This window comes from Eptatretus burgeri, chromosome 6 (assembly GCF_056783735.1).
Source record: "Eptatretus burgeri isolate ZD-2024b chromosome 6, Ebu_testis_v1, whole genome shotgun sequence".
In the NCBI taxonomy this organism is placed as follows: Eukaryota; Metazoa; Chordata; class Myxini; order Myxiniformes; family Myxinidae; genus Eptatretus; species Eptatretus burgeri.
Window position 1 is genome coordinate 11,561,807 of NC_140966.1, and position 21,518 is coordinate 11,583,324.

The 21,518-nt window shown below is 44.1% G+C and overlaps 1 protein-coding gene across 1 annotated transcript in view; it reads left to right on the forward strand.

The window, feature by feature from the left end:
- POLA1 (DNA polymerase alpha 1, catalytic subunit) overlaps positions 1-21,518 on the forward strand; it is a 230,357-nt gene that overhangs the window by 32,496 nt on the left and 176,343 nt on the right. The window contains exons 10-16 of the mRNA XM_085884021.1: positions 2,463-2,623; positions 5,011-5,123; positions 5,333-5,453; positions 10,674-10,744; positions 11,289-11,427; positions 19,797-19,951; positions 21,386-21,470. Coding sequence (XP_085740147.1) covers positions 2,463-2,623; positions 5,011-5,123; positions 5,333-5,453; positions 10,674-10,744; positions 11,289-11,427; positions 19,797-19,951; positions 21,386-21,470 — 845 coding nt within the window. The remainder of the gene's footprint in view (positions 1-2,462; positions 2,624-5,010; positions 5,124-5,332; positions 5,454-10,673; positions 10,745-11,288; positions 11,428-19,796; positions 19,952-21,385; positions 21,471-21,518) is intronic.

Below are 21,518 nucleotides of genomic sequence, written 5' to 3' on the forward strand. Positions count from 1 at the left end.
CGAACATCTCTCCACTGTCTTCTGCCTCACTAACAGCTCCCTCTCTGGTATTCCAAACTGCATCGTGTTCAAGCATCTGTGGGCTCCGTTCCAACCTCACAAATGTTTCACACACTCATTCAGCACATTCCTTAATCGCTCGAGCATGCTCTCTCTGTCCTCTTATCACATCTCCACCTCTTCCCACCCCTTCAAATCTTGTTCCTCTCCCTGCCCGCTCCCACCTCTCCCATACCACTACCTAGTCTCGTTCTACCTCTCTCCCCCCTCTCCCATGACCTTGCCTGCTCTCATTGTCTTCCCTCTCACCCCTTCCTCGCAAATCAACTGCCTCCTCCCTCTTTATAGCAAACCTCTCTCTCTTCCCCTTCCAAGATGCCCACTCAACATTCTCCTTCAAGTCTAAAACCCTCATCCCCCTTTTTCAAAGCTGCCCCCCTTCACATCCACAAAGCTGCTTCCTTCCCCCATCCTCTCTTCCAGCTCTTTACTCCTGCGAAGACCCTGTTCTTGCCTTCACTCAGTTTCTCTTGTGCTGTGGTGCATATGTGTTGTCCTGTTTTCCTATCAGCACATTTTATCTTTCCATTTACCTCTTATTCCTCTTTTTCATGAATCTCAATAGCCTGGTGTTGGCTGAACAGTTTAGGTGGCTGACTTAAGATTTTAGGGTCTTGAGTTTGAGCTGGTGTCATGCCGTTAAATAGCACCAGGTGAGTTGACTCAGCCTGTCGTTCTTCTGAGGTCGGCAAAATGAGTACCAGCTTACTGGGTACAGGGTGCACTGCTTCAGCAGCACAGCTCCGCTCACAGCATGATGCAACCAGCAGGCACAGACTGCATACAAAATAATATTGTTGCGGAAATGGCTCTTAGTGTGTTACTAAATATAGGATTAGCCCAGATCCCCCATTAAATGCATGTTTAGCCAGGTTGTTCGGTAAATCATGGACGCTACATGTGTCGGGAGGTGTAAGAGGCTGTTCATTGTTCGTACATTGGTGGTAGACCGAGAGGTTCTTCTTCCTAACTCTTTCCGGACAATAGTCCCAGCCCAGCTCAGAGGGGGAGTGGCCTAGAGAAGGAAGTGAAACTGAAGGGAGGAGCCAGTCAGTTTTGAGGCGAGCGAGTGAAGGAAAAGACTGCAGGGGCGCCGGGGAAGGCGGTGGTGAAACTGAGCGCCGAGGTGGTGCGATGGGTTTTTCGTGAGGAGCAGTCGCCGGGAAGGCAAGCGGTGCCGGGAGAGCGCCGAGGTGGGGCGCGATCGGCTTTCGTGAGGAGAGATCGACAGGTTCATTCCGAGTCTAGTGACGGAGCCTCTGACTGTCCCTACTCACCTCACGGCTCGACAACGTCTTGGAATCCCATGGACCCAGCCTGCGGAGCCCAACACCTCAATTTGGCCTGGTCTGGTGAACAGGCCAGGCCTGGACCTTGGGAGAAACCAGCTGAAACCCATCATCGATCTTTCGCTCTGGTGCAGTCGACCTCGTAGGGTCTGAACGCGCCGAGGCTGCGTGCGTGAGGGCTGCGACGCATGGACGAGTGCCATTTTGCCACGCGGCATGCTCGAGCTTGGGGCTCAAATCCGTGGACATCGGCTTGTCACGAGCCACATTCATGCTTTTGACACTTTCCTCTCGTCCATGAAACATCACCAAGTACTCTGTTTTATCTGCATGTTGTTTAAGGCATATCTCGGTAGGGACCCCCTCGAAACCTGTAATCCGTAGTTCCCAAGTTAAGAACGGGTTATAGATTAATTATAACATTATCGTGAATGCCTTGCTTGTGTTGTGTTTCCCCGATGTGTCCCCAATAAATCTGGCTGATTCGTATGAAGTTGCCGCTTTGAATTGATTTGTGCCGCGCCGAGGAACGATCCGCTCGATTTGGATATAAAAACCAAAATGGTTACACACTGGCAGAATTCGCTCGGTCTCTGACAAAACCAGTCTGTAACCGGGGTCTATTTCTCCAACTGGTAAGGTCCAGGGGTACGTTGGTATCGTGACCAAGGCCTGTGCCAAACCAGCCGGCATTGTAACCCCAGAGACGGCGGTGGTTTGGGTGGCGCCGAATCTAATATTTGGCTGTCGAGAGTAGGGTGCGAAAACCCAAACTGGTTACGGACAGTGATTGACGTCACTCGTCCGAAAATCCCCCCACCGCTGAATCCTCAACAACAACAAAAAAAAAATATATATATATATATATATATATATATATATATATATATCAATTTCTGTACATAAAAGTGATTTCCTGTCATTTTTGTTTATTGTTCAATGTAAATTCACTTATTGCAGTCATAGATTGCCATTAATGTAAGTGAGTTTCTGCCTGGGAGTCCCTTGGGATATTTATGCTCCAAGTGCAACAGATCCAACGTAAAATTAGAAGAAAGATTATTTGCATTTTATTACTGTGCATTGTCTTTATAAATGTGGAATGTGTGTTAGGCCTGTATGGGAGTGGGCTGGATCAGAAGAACCACAATTTCCCACATCAGCTGTCCTGCATCTCCAGCCTGGTACCTTGCCGACAGTGACCAGCCCCAGTGGTGAACAAGTTTTTCGGTTCTTCTGGCTTGATGCTTATGAAGACCCTTTCAACCAACCAGGTAACTACGTTGAATTGAAAACTGAAGTGTTTTGAGACTTCGAGGTGGTTGAGGTTCTAACCAGAATTTGGAGAAGGCGTGGTGGTAGACCAAAGGAAAGGGTGCTGGTGGAATTATCGCATTTAATTATATGATAGGAGTCACCAATGCATGTGTCATCCCAGTGTCTGTACGAGTTCGAAAACTTCGTACAAACCGAGTAAAGACCACAGTACAAAATCCTGTTTACCTCTTTTCAATTGTTTCACACCCATGTTATTCCTGTTCATTTTCAAGACCTGAAAAAGTCAGATACTGTCAGACCCTGTGTATTTGTGATTGATAACATGCGACTTACTTCTACCTTTGCAGCCATGTGCTTTGCGTATTTGCAGGGTTTTTTTCTCGCTTTTTTGTGGGCATATTCGCAATTAGGAGATCGTGGTTTTTCATGGGATTTTTGACCCTTATGAATCGCGAACCGTCAATAACCTATCCCCCCTTTTCCCATTGAAACAATGCCCTGACATTCGCAGCATTTTCCAGGAACGTACCCCCTGTGAATAGCGGTGTCTGACAGTCTTGAAAATAAATTGTAAGATTTAAATCTAAAGACAAAAAAATGACACTTAGTTTAGATGTCGGTCTCAGGTAGTGGCTGATGATGATGCTTCTTTAACAGCCACAATCATTCCCACCACGTGGGATTGGCTGGGGAAAGTTTCTGGCCCAAGTCATTCACGAACTGGTTGGCTCAGCCTGACATTCGGCTAAGTTGGTGAGTTAAAAATACACAATTGGCAAAAAAACAGATGATAGCAGACTAGTAAAGTGAGTGTCCCTGGCACCCTGAACAAATTCCTACACTAACCTGCACTCGTGTCACAGTCGCACTCCAAGCAGTGCCACAAACCAGCATACACATTCTGCACACAAATTTATATATGAACAAGTAAAAAGAAAACTGCAGTCTCATAACATTTTGACTTTTAACGAGGAAAAGTTTTCGCTTTGTTTTCTTTCTCCATCTGTTAAAACGAGCCGAACACTTTCTGGTACAATTCCTGCTCAATTTGAGCAAGATCGTGATTGGAAGTTCAAATTCCTTTGCAGGGAGTTTGTGTGGCACTTTTCAAATTTCTCTTTTCAATTTACTTTTCACCCTGCTTTCTAAAATAACTTTGTAATGTGTTTTGATTGATTTGGTTCCCTGTACAAATGCTGGAAGGTGAATTTATTACCTTCGCATTCTGCGAAAGGTTATGTTTTGGTCGGCCTGTATTTATTTATTTATTTATTTGTAATCTTGTGATTCGTATAACTCAAAGTATTAAACCAAATTGCATGAAATTTGGTGGGATGATTGGTTATTAGCCAGGAAGCATTCGATTAGATTTTGGGATCGTTTGGGTCAAAGGTCAAGGTCAAGGTCACGAAAAGGTCAAAATCGTCTTTTTACGATAACACTGTCAATTTTTATTCAATTTGCATGCAACTAACGCCAAAATGTTCATAATTCAACGCCTCATCTTGTGATATGCAATATGACACAATGACGCCCATACTCTTGTTACCGGTTAGGGGTCAAAGGTCAGGGGGGTCACGACCTTGAAAAATATGCGGTTTTTGTCATAACGTGGTCAATTCTTGTCCGCTTTACATGAACCCAGCACCAAAATGTTTAGAATTTAATGCCCAATCTTGTGACACAATGACGTCATAACACATGTCACCGGTTGGGGTAAAATGTCGGGGGGGGTCACGCCCTTGAAAAATATGCGGTTTTTGGCATAACTCAGTCAATTCTTATTCGATTTGCATGAAACCAGCATCAAACGAGATTACCTTCTCTTGTTGAAACGTTGTATTCACCGAACTTGCGAGTGAAGACTCGCCAAAATGACGTGAGTTGATTGTTGTTTAGTCCGTAGCCCCCGAAAGTTGGTGGGGGGGGGGTCATGACATTATAGATATGTGGTTTGTGTCATAAGAACATTCATATGAAACCAGTTCCCCACACTCATACCAAGAACAAAAAAAGTAGTGGCGGCGAAGGTATGCGCTCTGAGTGCCCGTTCTAGTTTTTAATGAAGTCTTAATGCAGGTTATTCCTCTACCTTTTTTTTTATCATGGTCAGGAATACATCAGTTGCTTTTGTATTTGCACCACCAATAATAATGAAGTGTTGTGCAAGGTGCATCATGCCAAGTGATCTTTATCAGTGTGTGCCTTTTTTTTGCTACTTTTTGGTGGAAAGCTACAGCAAACATGAGAAAGTGGAAATTTGTGTTTGTGACAAGTTGCAGTTAAAAATAACCCGCCAAGCAAATTCTAATGATGTTCGACCTTGTGACAGTGTCATGGAAAGGATGCTTACAGGTGAGATTTTTGTGCATTTTGTGTTCAGGTGTTGTGTACCTCTTTGGGAAGGTTTGGGTGGAAACTGCCAAGGAGCATGTAAGCTGTTGCTTGACTGTTCGTAATATTGAGCGCTGCATCTACCTGCTCCCACGTACAAAGGTTCTTTGCTGTTTTCTAAACATTCAGCCTTTTGCTGCATGCACATCATCACGGAAACGGCCGAACTAAAGTTCCATAATCACTTGCCTTTTACGTCTGATATTTGTTCATCTTTTTGTTGTTGTTGTTGTTTTTTTAATCCTTATTTTTATATTCAAAGTATTTGGAAGGGGATCATTATGATGTGATCAGTGTGCATATTTTAACAGAGGTTTGACCACATGACTGGAAAATCATCGGACAGCATCGTGTCTATGAAAGATATCTACGATGAATTCAACAACACATTTGCCGAGAAGTTTAAGATCATGCGTTTTAAATCTAAGGCAAGTAGCAGGAAGCAGGCATTGTCCATCTTCATAGTCTTCTTCTTTTTCTTTTTATTCTTCTTCGTATTATTTAATCATTACTTGTTTTTATGTGTGCATGTGCTTGTTTAGTTTAGAATAAGTTTGATAATTGCTTTCCATTTGAAGAAAGTTAAAAGACGACATGAAAAGCCAGATGTACACCTTCCTCGATGCTGTTTATAGTTCCCTACATTAGAGTCCATATTTGGAAGGAGTATGCACTTGTGGAAGAAATCGCCAAACTTGGTGCAGATGACCTTTCATTTTTCCTTTTCAAAGTCCGATATAGGGCAGACACTTTTGACTTCGTTATGCTCCCAATTAGCATAAATCCAAGACCACTATCGCGAAACTCAGTTGCAACTGTAATTCGACACATTTCAGCAGTTACTGCTCCAAATTAAACATATTTGGGAGATAGATTGATAGTTCTGTTGATCAGGAATGAAATTAACTATGCTTCATGACCCTATGAGGTCAAGGTTACTGGCATTTTTACCGAAAATGACAAGCAGTATATATCGGCAACCACTGCAGACTGCACTAAGTTGGATATAATTGATATGTAGATTGATATTCCTGAGGGAGGAGATCAGATGGAAAATGACACATGACATTTGCAATGGCTGTGATAAAGGCAGCAATAGATCATTTGAACCCTCATCAAGCCCCAGTTATTGCCTGAGATCAGCCCCTTTACATTCTTGCCAAGGCTCTCCAGTGGAGCCAGGCATGCATCTTCAATGAGGACAACTACTTCGTTATGCTCATCGTGGAATGGCTGGAAGACGGTGACCTGATCTCAATACTTGCTGATGCTCAGGTTGACTACATCAAGCGGAGTGGAATCAATAGTCAAAGCTTCCCACTTAACACGGATTAGTTACTGTCATCAACTAACAGCTCTGTCGCTGGCTATACTTTGACAAGAGGTCTACACATCATACATCGCTGACTGGTGGGAAAATGCCGATCATCCCCTCAATTTGGATTATTGGTGCAACAAGATGGCCACAGATTCACCCCAGTTCAAATATTGGCAGACAGCATTCAATCTGGAATTGTTGTTGCTCAGATTTGTGTGATCACTTAGTGTAGGTGACTTCCAGCTCCACATACAGATCATTGCTGAGGTTGCTCCCTGGTGCTTTATCCTGGGCCACCATCACTCCACCTGCTGGCTCCCTGTGCACATCAGAGACTTGCTGAACCTCTCACTCAAGCATCCTGCTGAGCATTACCATGAATTCATGAATGGGTTTTTTTTTCACAGTAGCAAAGACACAGAATCCTTTCTCCATGATTGGGTTTGATGACAATCATAACTCTAGATCTAGTCATCTTTGCGGAGACTTTAGATATCCTTTTGGGGGCCCTCGAAGTGCTGAATGATATGTCTGAGGCACTGAGATTACGGGTTTCCTGGGTCAAAACTAAGATCCATGCTTTCAATGACATCTTTGATGCTGCCATCTTGTCTGTCTGTCTCTGTGGCAAAGATGTTGAGGTCACAGAGAGATTCACTTACCTTGGCAGTGGTATTCATGTCTGGCTGTGAGCCAGGGGTCAATAGACGTCTGGGTTGAGCCTCGGGAGTCATGGATTCACTGGATCATGGGGTGTGGTGCTGTCGTTACCTGTGCAGGAAGACAGTCTTGCTTTCGGGACGTGAGACTTGGACTCTGACCAGGGATCTGAGATTGTGACTTAATTCCTTTTGTACCAGGTCTCTTTGGAGAATCCTTTGCTATCGCTGGTCGGACTTTGTGTCCAATGAGCGGTTGTTGAGAGAGACTCAAATGAGATTTGTTACCTGCATCGTCCTTGAGCATCAGCTATGGCTGTATGGACATGTGGCTCGTTTTCCTGACGCCGATCCTGCTTACCAGATTCTCTCAGCGAGGGAGTCTCGTGAGTGGAAGAGGCCAATGGGCTGACCATGTACCTCGTGGTTGCAGCAGGTTGATCAACATCTCAAGGAGATGGGGATAGGCCAGACATCTGCCTGGGGGATGGCTAGACGGAGGCCCCTGGAGTACCAGCGGATGGTGGACGCTCTGGCACGTGCTTCCATGCCTGACCTGACAATCATGAGCAAGAGAACAAGGCACTGAGAGTAGATGGCAGAGCTGTGGATTACACCGAGGAATGTGCTTTCACAAAGTGGCTTGTAGCTAGTCCAGAAGTGGCACGTGTTGGTGAGTTTGAGGCTGTTATGACTTGGTCTAAAGTCGAAGAAGATTGACAAATACCACAATTAGAACCCGATTGTTTAAACTTTAAAGCAAGTTTGCTATATACACCAAGTCTCTTGTCACTTCAATCAATCGGGCCTGCAACCCATTCAAAGCGAACACCAGAGATCTTATCATACTAGACACAAAAGAAGTGATGGATAAAGAGGTTGCGGACAGAATATCTAGTGCTGAAGAGAAAGGGAAAAGGCAGTATGACACACGTGGAAGAGCGTTTTGAGAGACTGACAGTGCCCATATCGAAGCCGATCACCATGAATAAAATCCCCTTCCCAGGTATCCCACGTAAGAAGGGCCAGAAGCAGAAAAGCGACCACCAAAGATGACTTGCCTCTTCTAGGGTAACTCTACATACTGTAGCTCTGCAAATGCATGATGGGAAAGCAGGCCTTCTTTTTAAGCATGAAAATGCAGACATTCCCATGTCATTGTTGAAAAATGGAAAATATCCAAAGTGGACAGAAAGTGGATTTGCTGCCATGTATTGAAACTGAGTTGACACTTGGCGGTGATATGTAGGTGGATGCCAAACTAATCAAAGGAGCTGCCATGGTGCATTTCCTGAAACCCTCGACGGGTCAAAAAATGTTTGCAGATTTCAAACGAAAGGATAGTTCCCTTCATCTGGCAGCCCCTCATCTCAGCCAAAAGAATGGACATAATTTGGGATTGTGACATCCCAAACAGCAAGAAGCAAATGAGGGACCGGTGTTAAAATAAAGGTTACAGGTGATGGGAAGCTGCCAAAAAACTGGGAAAGTTTCCTCAGGGACAACAGTAACAAGACTGAACTATTCACTTTGATCGCAGGAGTTGTAGCCCAATCCGTGTTTGACGGAAAGGTTGTCACATCCGCATGGGATGAAGGAGTACTGATGAATTCTGTTGAAGATCCTGATAACCCCATCATTCGGATGAAGTACCCCTTGAGCGGCTGTAACCTTGAGGAGTTTTATATGAGGGTTATGCTTCTTGCAGCTAATGCCATGGAAAAGGGCTGCAAGCGACTCTTAATTCTGGCAAGTGACACCAACGTAGTGGTGCTCGCAATCTCATTTGTCAATGAGATTGCAGCTGATAGCCTTTGTGTAGCCTTTGGCATGGGGAAACATTTCCGCTCCTTCCCAGTGCATAAAATGTCAGGATCTGATCCCTTACAAAGTCTCGGCACTGCCTGCATTCCATGCATTGACTGGCTCTTACACTACGTCATTCTTGGAAAGAAGACAGCGTTCAAGAAGTGATCGAGACCAGAGCTCACCCTGCCCTGTGCCGGCTAATGGACAGTCCACAATACATAAATGAGGAAGATGTCACTGCTATTGAAAGCTTTTGTTTTTTCACTGAACTCAATCACTTGCCCATACAGCAATGTTAACAAAGTGAGGCAACACATCGTTGTCCAGTCCTCTTGTTGGTTTGAATACCTCTCACCAACCAAGGCAGCTCTGATAGTGCATGTCAATAGTGACATATCAAGCTGGGTATGTGTGGGCCACTCTCATGTTACCAAGCATGTAATGCCTAGTCCCAGTTCATGGGGTTCGATTGCGACGGTCAGAATGGGAACCTTATTGGACTTCTCTGCTATGAGCCACCAATACTTTGGATGAGCTGGTTAAATATGTGTGTCTGGTGACTGTTCTTGCTACAGCAAAGGCTTACTGTGCACTGCCAATTGCAAGTGTTGGTATGTGCTATGAATGTACTGGTCCACCACCACCCTTGAAGCACCACATCTGTAATTGCATGATGCATTACATTTGGTACTCTCCATTGTATTTTGAAATTGGATTGTAATTTAATGGTTTTAAAATAATATATTATGGTGTATCATCTTGCAAGAACACTCTGTGTTCAGACCCTTGTGTATCTTGCATATTGACTCATTCTTGTAACTCATCTCATTCATGAAAACATAGTAATGGAATACAAGACTTTGAAATGCTGAATTCTGTCATGTTGTTATCGTCTTGTTTTTTTTTTTTATTATTATTTTTTGTTTACATTGTCGAGGCTCGTATGAGGGTTTGCACACAACACACAGCAAGGGGGAGGGCATGAAACTAGAAGGGCAGGAGAGGGAAGGACAAAACAGTGGGGAACGGAGACATTAGATCTGTGGAAGGGAGAGGGATGGGGTGGGAAACACGGGGTACACAAGATGGACACTACAGGGACTTTCAGGAAGGAAAGCAGGGAATTTGAAGGAGGTGGATTAACGGGGGTAGAACAGATCGAGGATTTGGATGGGGGACGATAAGAGGTGATGGTGAACAGCTGTTTTGAAGGCCTGGAGAGAAGAATGGGCTTGAAGAGAGTATGGGAGTTTATTCCAAAGGTGGGAAAAAGAGGAATGAAAGAGTGAAGGTGAGCGGTGATTAGTGATTTTGGTAGTTTTACCAGAAGGGGGTTGCTGGTTTCCACAGCATCATATATATATATATATATATATATATATATATATATATATATATATATATATATATATATATATATATATATATATATATATTCCAGTTTATTGTCGTGTTTGGTCAAAAATGCCTGTGACCTTGACTTGTATGGTCAAGATTCATAGTTCATTCGAATCCTGATCATCATAACTGTGAATCTACATACCAAACGTTTAATTTGGAGCTATAACTGCTGAGAAATGTCGAATTTCAGTTGCAGCCTAGTTTTTTGCTTGCTATCTTGGATTTATGCAAATTCGGAGGTGTAAATGAAGTCGGAAGTGTCTGCCCTGGATCAGATTTCGTAGAGGACATATAAAAGGTCCTCTGGTCCAAGTTTGGTGATTTCGTCCATGAGTGCACAATCCTTGCTTTGTGAGTGTAGACTATTAGTTTCTCAACGACTTTTGATTTGTTTGCTTTCCCAATATTGATTGCCCAAGTATTTTGTTAGTGTCTTACTTGCACCTCTCTTGTCATTGCAGCAAGTTGCGAAAACTTATGCCTTTGACCTTCCTGATGTTCCAGCTCAGTCTGACTATCTTGAGATTCGATATGCGGTAGGATGCAAAACCCACAAATCAAATTTGCAAGGTTCTTTTGTTGTTTGCATTTAAGCTTAAATGACAATTTATTATTTTCTTTCACTGCAATTTAATATTAAGTCTAAGCCTGGTGTTGGTTTTACATTTAACCCAATGAACCCTAAGCTCCTTGGACTTTTGGCTCCCTCACCCTGAGCTCCCTGGAGAAAAATCCAGCCGCTTGGGTATATGGAGGCTTGAATAGCAGCCAGTAAAATGGCCACTATGGTTCAAAGGGTTAAGGTAGTTGGTTTAAGATCCCAGGGTCTTGAGTTTGAGCTCCTGTCATGCCATTAACCAAGACCAGGTGGATCAACTCAGCCTGTCATCCTTCTGAGATCGGCAAAATGAGTACCAGCTCACTGATAATGGTGGCACTGTAGCAGCAGCATAGCTGTGCTCTCAGCACTGATGCAATCAGCAGCCACAGGTTGCAACAAAATGATGATGAATAGGAACTTGTACATATTGTTTTTTTAGTTTTATTTTCCTACCATAACACCATATCTTCTACCTTCAGGCTGAATTCCCAGCTCTTCCAATGAATATTTCTGGAGAGACGTTCTCTCGTGCATTTGGAACAAACACTTCCTGTCTGGAGCTTCTTTTGATCTCCAAGAGATTCAAGGGCCCAAGTTGGATTGATGTTGCATCCCCACGTATGAATTTTCCCTCCTTTCATTTTATTTGGCATGTGTTAATTGCTAAAAACGTTGTTTCATCCAAATAATATTGTATTATTCTGTATTTTATTATTATTATTATTCCTTTGCAAAAGTTGTGTTCTTTGTGGGAAAAGGGAGAGGAGCCATGAGTTAAGTGCATGAATAATGTTACATACTGTTTATTTCTCTTCTATATTCTAATTGGGCCATGCAAGAGTGAGTACGTCCATCCGAGACGGTGAAACGTCTCTTCAACCACTCTTTTCCTGTACTAAGCCGTGCCTCCTGTGAGTAATTAGTGAGTCGTGGTTTCATCACTCGCTTCAGCCACTTGTCGTCCCCCTTCCCCCCTCCCAGTACCGGATCAGAAGTCCAAGGGCATTTTGCCACATAGGCTGGGAGCACTTCGGGAGGGAGGGAAGGAGTGAGTAGAGGTGGGGAGAGAGACCAACCCACTATCAGGCACCACCTCAACTAATTTGCAGGGCAACAGTACATATTGCCCACTATACTTAATTTTTATTTTTTTATTTTCTCAAGTGCCTCGAGATATTTAATGTGCATGGCACCTCTCTCTATCTCTCTATCTTTATCTCACATCATCTCCCTCTCCCTCTCCTCCCACTGCCTCTGTCTCTGTTTCTGTCTCTGTCTCTATCTCTCTCACATACACATCATATCTCTCTCATACACACACATCATATCTCTCTATCTCTCTCATATACACACACATCATATCTCTCTATCTCTCTCATATACACACACACATCATATCTCTCTATCTCTCTCATATACACACACATCATATCTCTCTATCTCTCTCATACCCACACATCATATCTCTCTATCTCTCTCATACACACACATCATATCTCTATCTCTCTCTCACACACACACACACACACACACACACACACACACACACACACACACACACACACACACACACACACACACACACACACACACACACACACACACACACACACACACACACACACACACACACACACACACACACACACACACCATATCTCTATCTCTTTCATACACACATTATATCTCTATCTCTTTCATACACACATTATATCTCTCTATCTCTCTCATACACACACATTATATCTCTCTCATACACACACACACATTATATCTCTCTCATACACACACACTTCATATCTCTATCTCTTTCATACACACACACTTCATATCTCTATCTCTTTCATACACACATTATATCTCTATCTCTCTCATACACACACACACACATTATATCTCTATCTCTCTCATACACACACACACACACATTATATCTCTATCTCTCTCATACACACACACACACATTATATCTCTATCTCTCTCATACACACACACACATTATATCTCTATCTCTCTCATACACACACACACATTATATCTCTATCTCTCTCATACACACACACACATTATATCTCTATCTCTCTCATACACACACACACACATTATATCTCTATCTCTCTCATACACACACACACACACATTATATCTCTATCTCTCTCATACACACACACACACATTATATCTCTATCTCTCGCATACACACACACACACATTATATCTCTATCTCTCTCATACACACACACACACATTATATCTCTATCTCTCTCATACACACACACACACATTATATCTCTATCTCTCTCATACACACACACACACACATTATATCTCTATCTCTCTCATACACACACACACACACACATTATATCTCTATCTCTCTCATACACACACACACACACACATTATATCTCTATCTCTCTCATACACACACACACACACATTATATCTCTATCTCTCTCATACACACACACACACACATTATATCTCTACAGCCTGGTGTTGGCTTAGTGGTAAGGGTGGCGGCTTGGGATCCCAGGGTCCTGAGTTCAAGCCCCGTTGGCTGCTGAATTAACACCAGGGGTTGACTCAGCCTGTCATCCTTCTGAGGTCGGCGAAATGAGTGCCAGTGTACTGGTCCCGGTGTATGCCCCGGTTAGAATAGGTGTACCATATCCCTGTGTGTCGTAAGAGGCGACGAGGGTTGGCGTAAGGAAGGGCATCCGGCCATAAAACATTGCCTCAAGAAAAAGCCAAACCCCTGCACAGCAGGGAAAATGGCTGTAAAAACAGTCATTTTATATTTTACACACATTATATCTCTATCTCTCTCATACACACATTATATCTCTATCTCTCTCTCATACACACACATTATATCTCCATCTCTCTCATATATACACACACACACATTATATCTCTCTCGTACACACATTATATCTCTATCTCTCTCATACACACACATTATATCTCCATCTCTCTCGTACACACATCATATCTCTATCTCTCTCGTACACACATTATATCTCTATCTCTCTCGTACACACATTATATCTCTATTTCTCTCATATACACATCATATCTCTATCTCTCTTGTACACACATCATATCTCTATCTCTCTCGTACACACATTATATCTCTATCTCTCTCGTACACACATTATATCTCTATCTCTCTCGTACACACATTATATCTCTATCTCTCTCGTACACACATCATATCTCTCTATCTCTCTCGTACACACATCATATCTCTCTATCTCTCTCGTACACACATCATATATCTCTCTCTCTCTCTCGCACACACATTATATCTCTATCTCTCTCTCATACACACATTATATCTCTCTATCTGTCACACACACACATCATATCTCTCTATCTGTCACACACACACATCATATCTCTCTATCTCTCTCTCACACACACACACACACACACACACACACACACACACACACACACACACACACACACACACACACACACACACACACACACACACACACACACACACACACACACACACACACACACACACACCATATCTCTGTCTCTCTCACACTGTCCATTTTATGACAGACTGTTGTTGTTCATTGGGGTTTAACGACCTGCCACTCGGTGGTGATATGCTCTCAGCAATGATGCCCTGTCACTGTCGGGGGAGGGGGGGAGGGGTTGAGAAAGGGTACCCTGTCACTGTCAGGTGGCTTGTGCAATCACCCTATCACTGTAGGGGAGTGACGCAACCACCATACAGGTCATATGCTGGGTCATTTGTGGGATTAGAATGGCATCTTTTTATTCTTTTTTGTTTCTATTCATTTTATTTGCCCTTTTTTCGATTTTTTTTTTTTCCCCCCCAACTGTTCGATGATCCGGTATATGATTCCTATATGGGAGATGACTCCTCGCTTCTGGCTAAAAAAAAAAAAAGCTGTCAAAAGACAGAGACGGTGTGAAGTCTGCTGGTGGCGTGAGTTGTCATCATTGCAGATTCCCTGTGAAAATTGAATTTGTTTGAAAACCACTCTACTCTGACTCTGCCTTCATAGTCAATAGAGGAGGAGTGGGACAAAAAGTAATGCGCCAGAGGGAGGGGAAATTTTTTCGTGGTGAGGAAGTGGGGGGAGCTCAAAGACTGGCCTCGCCATTTTTTTTTCCTCTCCTGGACGAAATTGCTCAAGGGTCTGAGGGCGCGAACTGGAACAAACGGGAGAGAGTCTTGATGGAACCGTGTTGACACTTGGGAAGTGGGACGAGTGGTGGTGATCAGTGGTGTTGAGTGAGAGCCAGCACGGGCCCCAGGGCAAGCACAACCTCGCAGGCCTCCCTCCTCCCTCCACCTTTTCTCTCTCCCTCTCTCTCTTTTGTAATTTCTATTTTTCTTTTTTTTTAAAGAACTTTCTACCCTATGATGTGTGGATTGGGTTCCTGGGGACCTGAGCATCACACTTTTACTCTAACATTCCCTGTGAAAGTTTTTAGAACTGATGTTCTGTGTTCTGTGTTCCTCCATTAATATATGCTCTATCATATACGCTACTATGATATTATGATAGAACACTCTAGAACGATACACGCAACTGTGAAGACGAGTAGATGAGGGGTTTCGCTCTCCTGTTTTAAAAAAAAATAAAATAAAATGGGACCACTGGACCTGTAGCCGATCTGGACCCCTGACCAAATCAGGCCAGGTGTAGAAGACCTGCAGCCCGTCACTGCGTCCACTTTCCGCACGTACTCCAGGGCCTCCGTCTGGGCACCCCCCAGGAAGATGTCTAGCCCATCCCCATCTCCTTGAGATACTGGTCAACCTGCTGCAACCACGAGGCACGTGGTCGGCCCATTGTCCTCCTCCACTCATGAGGCTCCCTCGCTTAGAGAATCTGGTGAGCAGGATCAGAGTCAGGAAAACAAGCCACCTGTCCATATAGCCGCAGCTAACGCTCACGGATTATGCAGGTAACTAATCTCATTTGAATCTCTCTCAGCAACCGCTTGTTGGACACAAAGTCCGAGCAGCGATAGCCAAGGATTCTCCAAAGAGACCTGGTACCAAAGGAATTAAGTTCACAGCCTCTGGCTCACAGCCAGCAGATACATGAATATCACTGCCAAAGTAAGTGAATCTCTCTGTGACCTCAACATCCCTACCACATACAGGTACAGACAAGATAGCAGCATCCAAGATGTCATTGAAAGTGGGTTAGTAATGGGGATAGTAACACCCCTGACATCCAACTTGGTTCAGCCTGGTACAGCCACTCAAAGTAACCAGCCCAATGGGCCTTCACTTCTATGCTTGGTGTTTGCTTAATTGTTAGGGTGGTGGGCTTGGGATCCGTGGATTCTGAGTACAAATCCCCCTGGGCTGTTGAATTAATACCAGGTGAGGTTGACTCTGCCTGTCCTTCCGAGGTTGGCAAAATCAGTGCCAGCCTGATGGTATCCTGTGTCAGAGTGGTGACCTGTCCAGGATTGTGCCCAATAGCCAAGGAGACTGCTTTGGCAGCACCAATGCTCTGCACAGAGTATGGTCCCAATGGATGGATGGACGGATGGGCCTTCACTTCTGACTCCTCTATCAAGAGCTCACCACCCTCCGCTCTAACTGCAGTACAATGAGGGATGGGCTTGGAGGAACGCAATGCGCAAATTCCTCTGTAAACAGGCTGAGAATCACTTGACCACAGGTGATGCTCTACCCCCCTCACAAAAATTCCTTGCACTTAGGCCTCCTTGTCCACCCTTAATGCACATACGGTTTTATGCCTCAGCTCCCTGAAGAGCTCAGCTCTTCCATTCAGCCTGGCCCTGTGACTGGTCAATGGTATCCAGTGTCACTTGAGAGACAAAATTCTTCTTCGTCCTATGGTGAGTTCCAAGACATCTACCGGCAACATCAAGGATGGTGGTCTTGAAGGCACGCCACAACTCTTCAGGATTCCCAAAAGCACACAGACCCCCTCCCCCAAATCCTCAATCAGCCTGTTCGCAAACTCCTCAGCTACCCTCTCGTCCTTGAGCTTGCCAACATCCAGCATTGGCTGGGATGGTGCCATTTTCCTGGGTTTAAGCTGAAACTTCAGAGTTACCTCAAGCCTGTGGTCAGTATTGATGAACCGAGCACTCTGTTAGACCCTGCAATTCTGGTTCATTCTCCAGCGACCTTCAATGTGCACATGGTCAATCTCCTCTGCCACACCACCAGCGTTGGAATACCAAGTCCAACGATGAGCCGGTGGGCTCTGAAACGATGAACCAGCCACCCTAAGTCCATGACTTCTTGCAAAGTCAAGGAAATTGGTGCTATTCTGGTTCACAGTTCCAGACCCATGGGGACCAACACATGTCTCATAACCACCCCTATCAGTTCCCGTTGATGCATTGAAATCCCCCAAGACAAGAAGAGCATCTCGTTTGGGGCACTGATCAACCACAGACTCTAGCGTGGCATAGAATGCGTCCTTAACGGTGAAATCGCTCGCCTCAGTCATAGCATATGCAGAGACCAGGGAAATGACACCCAACGAGTGACGAATCCTTCGTCTCATAATACCCTCGTGTACTGGTGTTACCTCAATTATCATTGGAGTCAGCTTATTGAACACAGCTTCAACAACTCCTTGGGCATGGTAACCATCAGAACGTCCGGACCATTCGTAGGTGTAACCACCCACCATGATCTCGCCGTAATCTGGTCTCCAAATCTCAGAGAGTACTGCAATACCGATATCCAAACGCTTAAGCTCAGTTGACAGACAATTGATCATCCTCTCTTCGGGATAGGGCATTCCAGGCATCCAACCGAAGGGAACGCCTCAGGTTAACCCAAGGAGACGCCGTCTGGTGGACGATGCTTCAACACCACCCTGACCCACACGACCGCAATCTGACCCGGGAAGGTTACCCCGTGGTTTTCCTCCGGTCATCAAAGATTGGGGTTCCTGAAGGCTTTGCCCCAATCCCATCATCTGGTGAGCTGCCCTGCGGAGGGCAGCTGCACAGGAGGTACCCCCACAGAGTGGGTTTTCAGAAGAAAAAAATTGTTTGCGTTTTTCATATGTTTTGCGGAATGAAGCGTTTTACGGTGGCCGGACTGCAAATCCTGCCATCAACCTCCTAAAAAAAAAGTAACCCAACTACAGAAGGACATTCGCAGACACAGTTGGGCACAATATTTGGATGGCCGTTGGCTCACAAGGAGCTCCTCCGCCCTTTGACAGGTTTTGTTTTTAATCCGGCTGGGTGTCCATATTCTCCACCCTCCTCACCAGGAAACTTGGTGGGGGACACGATTTAGTCGCTGACAACCCAACCATGAAATGGGCTAGTGCAGGTTTACATGGCACCTGTAGCTAGTCACAGATCTAATCTGACCTGACCTAATGTAACCCAAATTTGGTCGCATTCTGACTGGTGGATCAGAAGATTTTGGAAGGCATTTGCATGACTGCCATTTTGACACACTTCTGGTCACGTGAGCAGCATGGCCTCCGCAATCTAACATCAGGACCGTGTCCTATGTTGTAACCCAAATTTGGTAGCATTCTGACTGGTGGGTCTGGAAAAGATTTTGGAATGAATTTTGCACGGCCACCATTTTGACACACTTTCGGTCACGTGATCGGCATGGCCTCTACAATTTAACATCAGGACTCTGTCCTAATGTTGTAATGTAAATTTGATACCATTGTAACTGGTGGGTCTGGAGAAAGATTTTTGAAGAAATTTACTAAGTCGGCCATTTTGACCGACTTCGTCACGTGACCGGAACGAGTTTGCAATCGCAGTTACTAGTCAGGAGAGGAAAGTTGCTGCCAAATTTCAGCCAGATCAGCCCAGCGTTTTGGTCTGAGAACTCAAAATTAGGAGACTGATGAATGGATGGACAGTGCGCGATGATAATACCTTGTCTGGAATTTAAATTCCAGATATGCTAAAAAAAATTACGGGAGAAGCTCAGACCCATGCTCCCCTCGATGGAACCTGGGCCCTGTGGCAGTGACCCCTCTCAGTGGCCCTGGTGGTGATGCTCACGTCGGCACTAGGCCGAGTGCAGTCTTCCTGCCTTCAAGGCCAGATGAGCTCGTCGAATGGACAGACCTGAGTTTTTATTTTACTTTTTCCCCCCTCCCATTTATTTTAATGGCCTGCACTGTTATTTTATTCTTTTGATGCTCTCCCAACCCATTTCCTTGATTAGATAGCTGCTTAAATGTGTTGGCCTTCATCATATGTATTTGTGGCATGTTTTGTGTTATGTTTGTAATTTGCTTTCCATTGCTGTATCCATTGCATTGGGCAACCTTCCTGCCTTGAATTTTTCAGCAAAATTATTAATTCCTCTCTTCGTATTAAGTTGATGCCATGGGCAACACCTGTATGTGGGAACCAACCAGTTGGAGTTGCGAGGGGAAAGGGAAGGGGGTGTGGGGTGGTTGTATGTGCATTTTAACCATTATATACGAGCCGCTGGAGGCTATTGTCTATGCGGTTGTACAAGGTTACATCATCCCATTCGTGCTAAGCTTGCTGAGCTGGCTCCTGGTGGATTGGATAGTACCCAGGGTCCCTGTCCTCCCATATATTTGACATCAGGACTGGGTAGGACCCAAGTGGACTGGGTAAGACCCAATATATTTGACATCAGGACTGGGTAGGTCCTCCCATATATTTGACATCAGGACTGGGTAGGTCCTTGTCATTTTCCGTCTTTTTTATTCTTCTGTCAAAGTGCTGTTCCAGATGTAGTCAAGATGGCAAAGAACTTTCTTTGCATTCTGCTCAGATTGGCCCCTATGTTATTGCAATATATTGTACAAGAAATGATTGTATGATATTGTCTGGCTGTCAGCAGATATGAAAAATGAATAAATATACAGAGAACTTTGGAATTATCATCTCAAACTATTGTGATGTTGAGAAACATGTACACATTGTTTTGTCTTTGTTAATCCTAATTTTTGATGTTACTACTATGACAGAGGTGAACAAACAAGCCGTGAGCTGGTGCCGTTTGGATGTGCTTGTTGATCGCCCGCAATTTCTTACTGTGGTTCAGGATATCCCACCACCTCCCCTTGTTGTCATGTCTCTGGCCATGAAGACCCTTCCCAATCAAAAAACACACCAACATGAGGTAAGCTGCCTCTGACTGCTGATTTATTGTCTCGTCCTTATACTTTTTAATCCAGATATCAAAGAGCAGAAGATAGGGTAGAAGGGAAATGGATGGAGGAGGGAAACATTTACACCACAGCATGAGGAAAGGAGATTGGAAGGATGAGGGATGGGCAGTAGTTATGGAAGAGCTCAGAAGGAGAAAATGGTGATCATTTGTTATGTCTGGGAGGGAATGGCCTGAGATAATAGACTGAGGAAGGATGCATGAATAGAGGTAAGCATTGTTTTGAATTATGGCAGGTAACAAGGTAATGGTTCCTGGAGGAACACTTGTGACCTGGATATATGAGTTCAGGGCAAGAAGGTGGGAGGAGCAAGACTGCAAGAGAGAAAGTAAAATAATGCTTGGCTATCGACCTGGTTAGGTTACTGTGATCGCTAAACAAATACTGAGGCAACTTCTTATGGTGTGATGCCATTGATGCACTAGGCCTTGGATTCCACAGCCTGGAGGCAAGCAGCAACATTTACCAACAGTGGGGAGCAATACTCTTTCACTTTTTGTGTCTGGCATATTTTTTTTATTTTTTGTTCCCTCTAATTTTGTGAACGTACATGATTAGATTTGGCTTTAAAACCAATTCTCTTTTCCGTGACTGCCTGGCAGCTGGAAGAATGAATGTGTCATGTTTGAAGTGAGTTGGGTAGGAAATGTCATAGTAGTATTCGGTGCTAATTTTTGGCCAAAGACATAGTTGTTCTCCGTTCTTGCTTTATGCTTTCACTTTTTTGGTCTACAAATCCATATTCTCTTTTGATTATGACTCAGAAGTCCAAATGTTTTCGCCTTCCTTTATGGAAGGTCATGAAAAGTTAACTAAAAAAAATGCAAATCGTTTAAACTCTATTTAATTAATCTTTTATTACCTTTCAAAACACCATCTGCAAAAATTTGAAATATAATTCAAATATAAATATGCATGGTGTATTGTTGCTGCAAAAATGCATCCGTTGTATGGTTTTGTCTCGTATGACAATGAGATAGGCTCATTCAAAAAGGGTAAAGATGTGAAAAAAGAAATAATGGTGGATTAGGAAATGAAAGTGTTTTCGAAGAGAGAAATGGTAGATCAATAAGCTGGTAAGGTGTATTGCCTCCTTTGAGACAATTAAAATATGAAAACGTGTAAAACCAAACCACGTATCGGCGCTTCGTTCATGCCGCTGACAGCACCCTTGCCCTTGCCGCTGGCGACACTCTCGCCCATTTGGCAGTAGTTCAGCATGGCATGAGATATTGATAATAGATAAAGTGTAACTTCATGAAACATTTCAACTACCTCAATGGGTCTTTTTTACTGCCAATTCCAGCGATAGGCTTTTCAAAGATAATTGGATGATCTTTTAACAGCATCTTGTGTATGTGTGCCTTTTCGTGTTTCATGTGCAGGTCATTTCGTGTGCAGCACTGCTTCACACCTCCTTTCCAGTGAACCGAGCAGCACCTAAGTCACATTTCCAGACTCACTTTTCTGGTATGAATGGCACTGCCAACTAGTCATACATCATCTGCATCAGTGCTC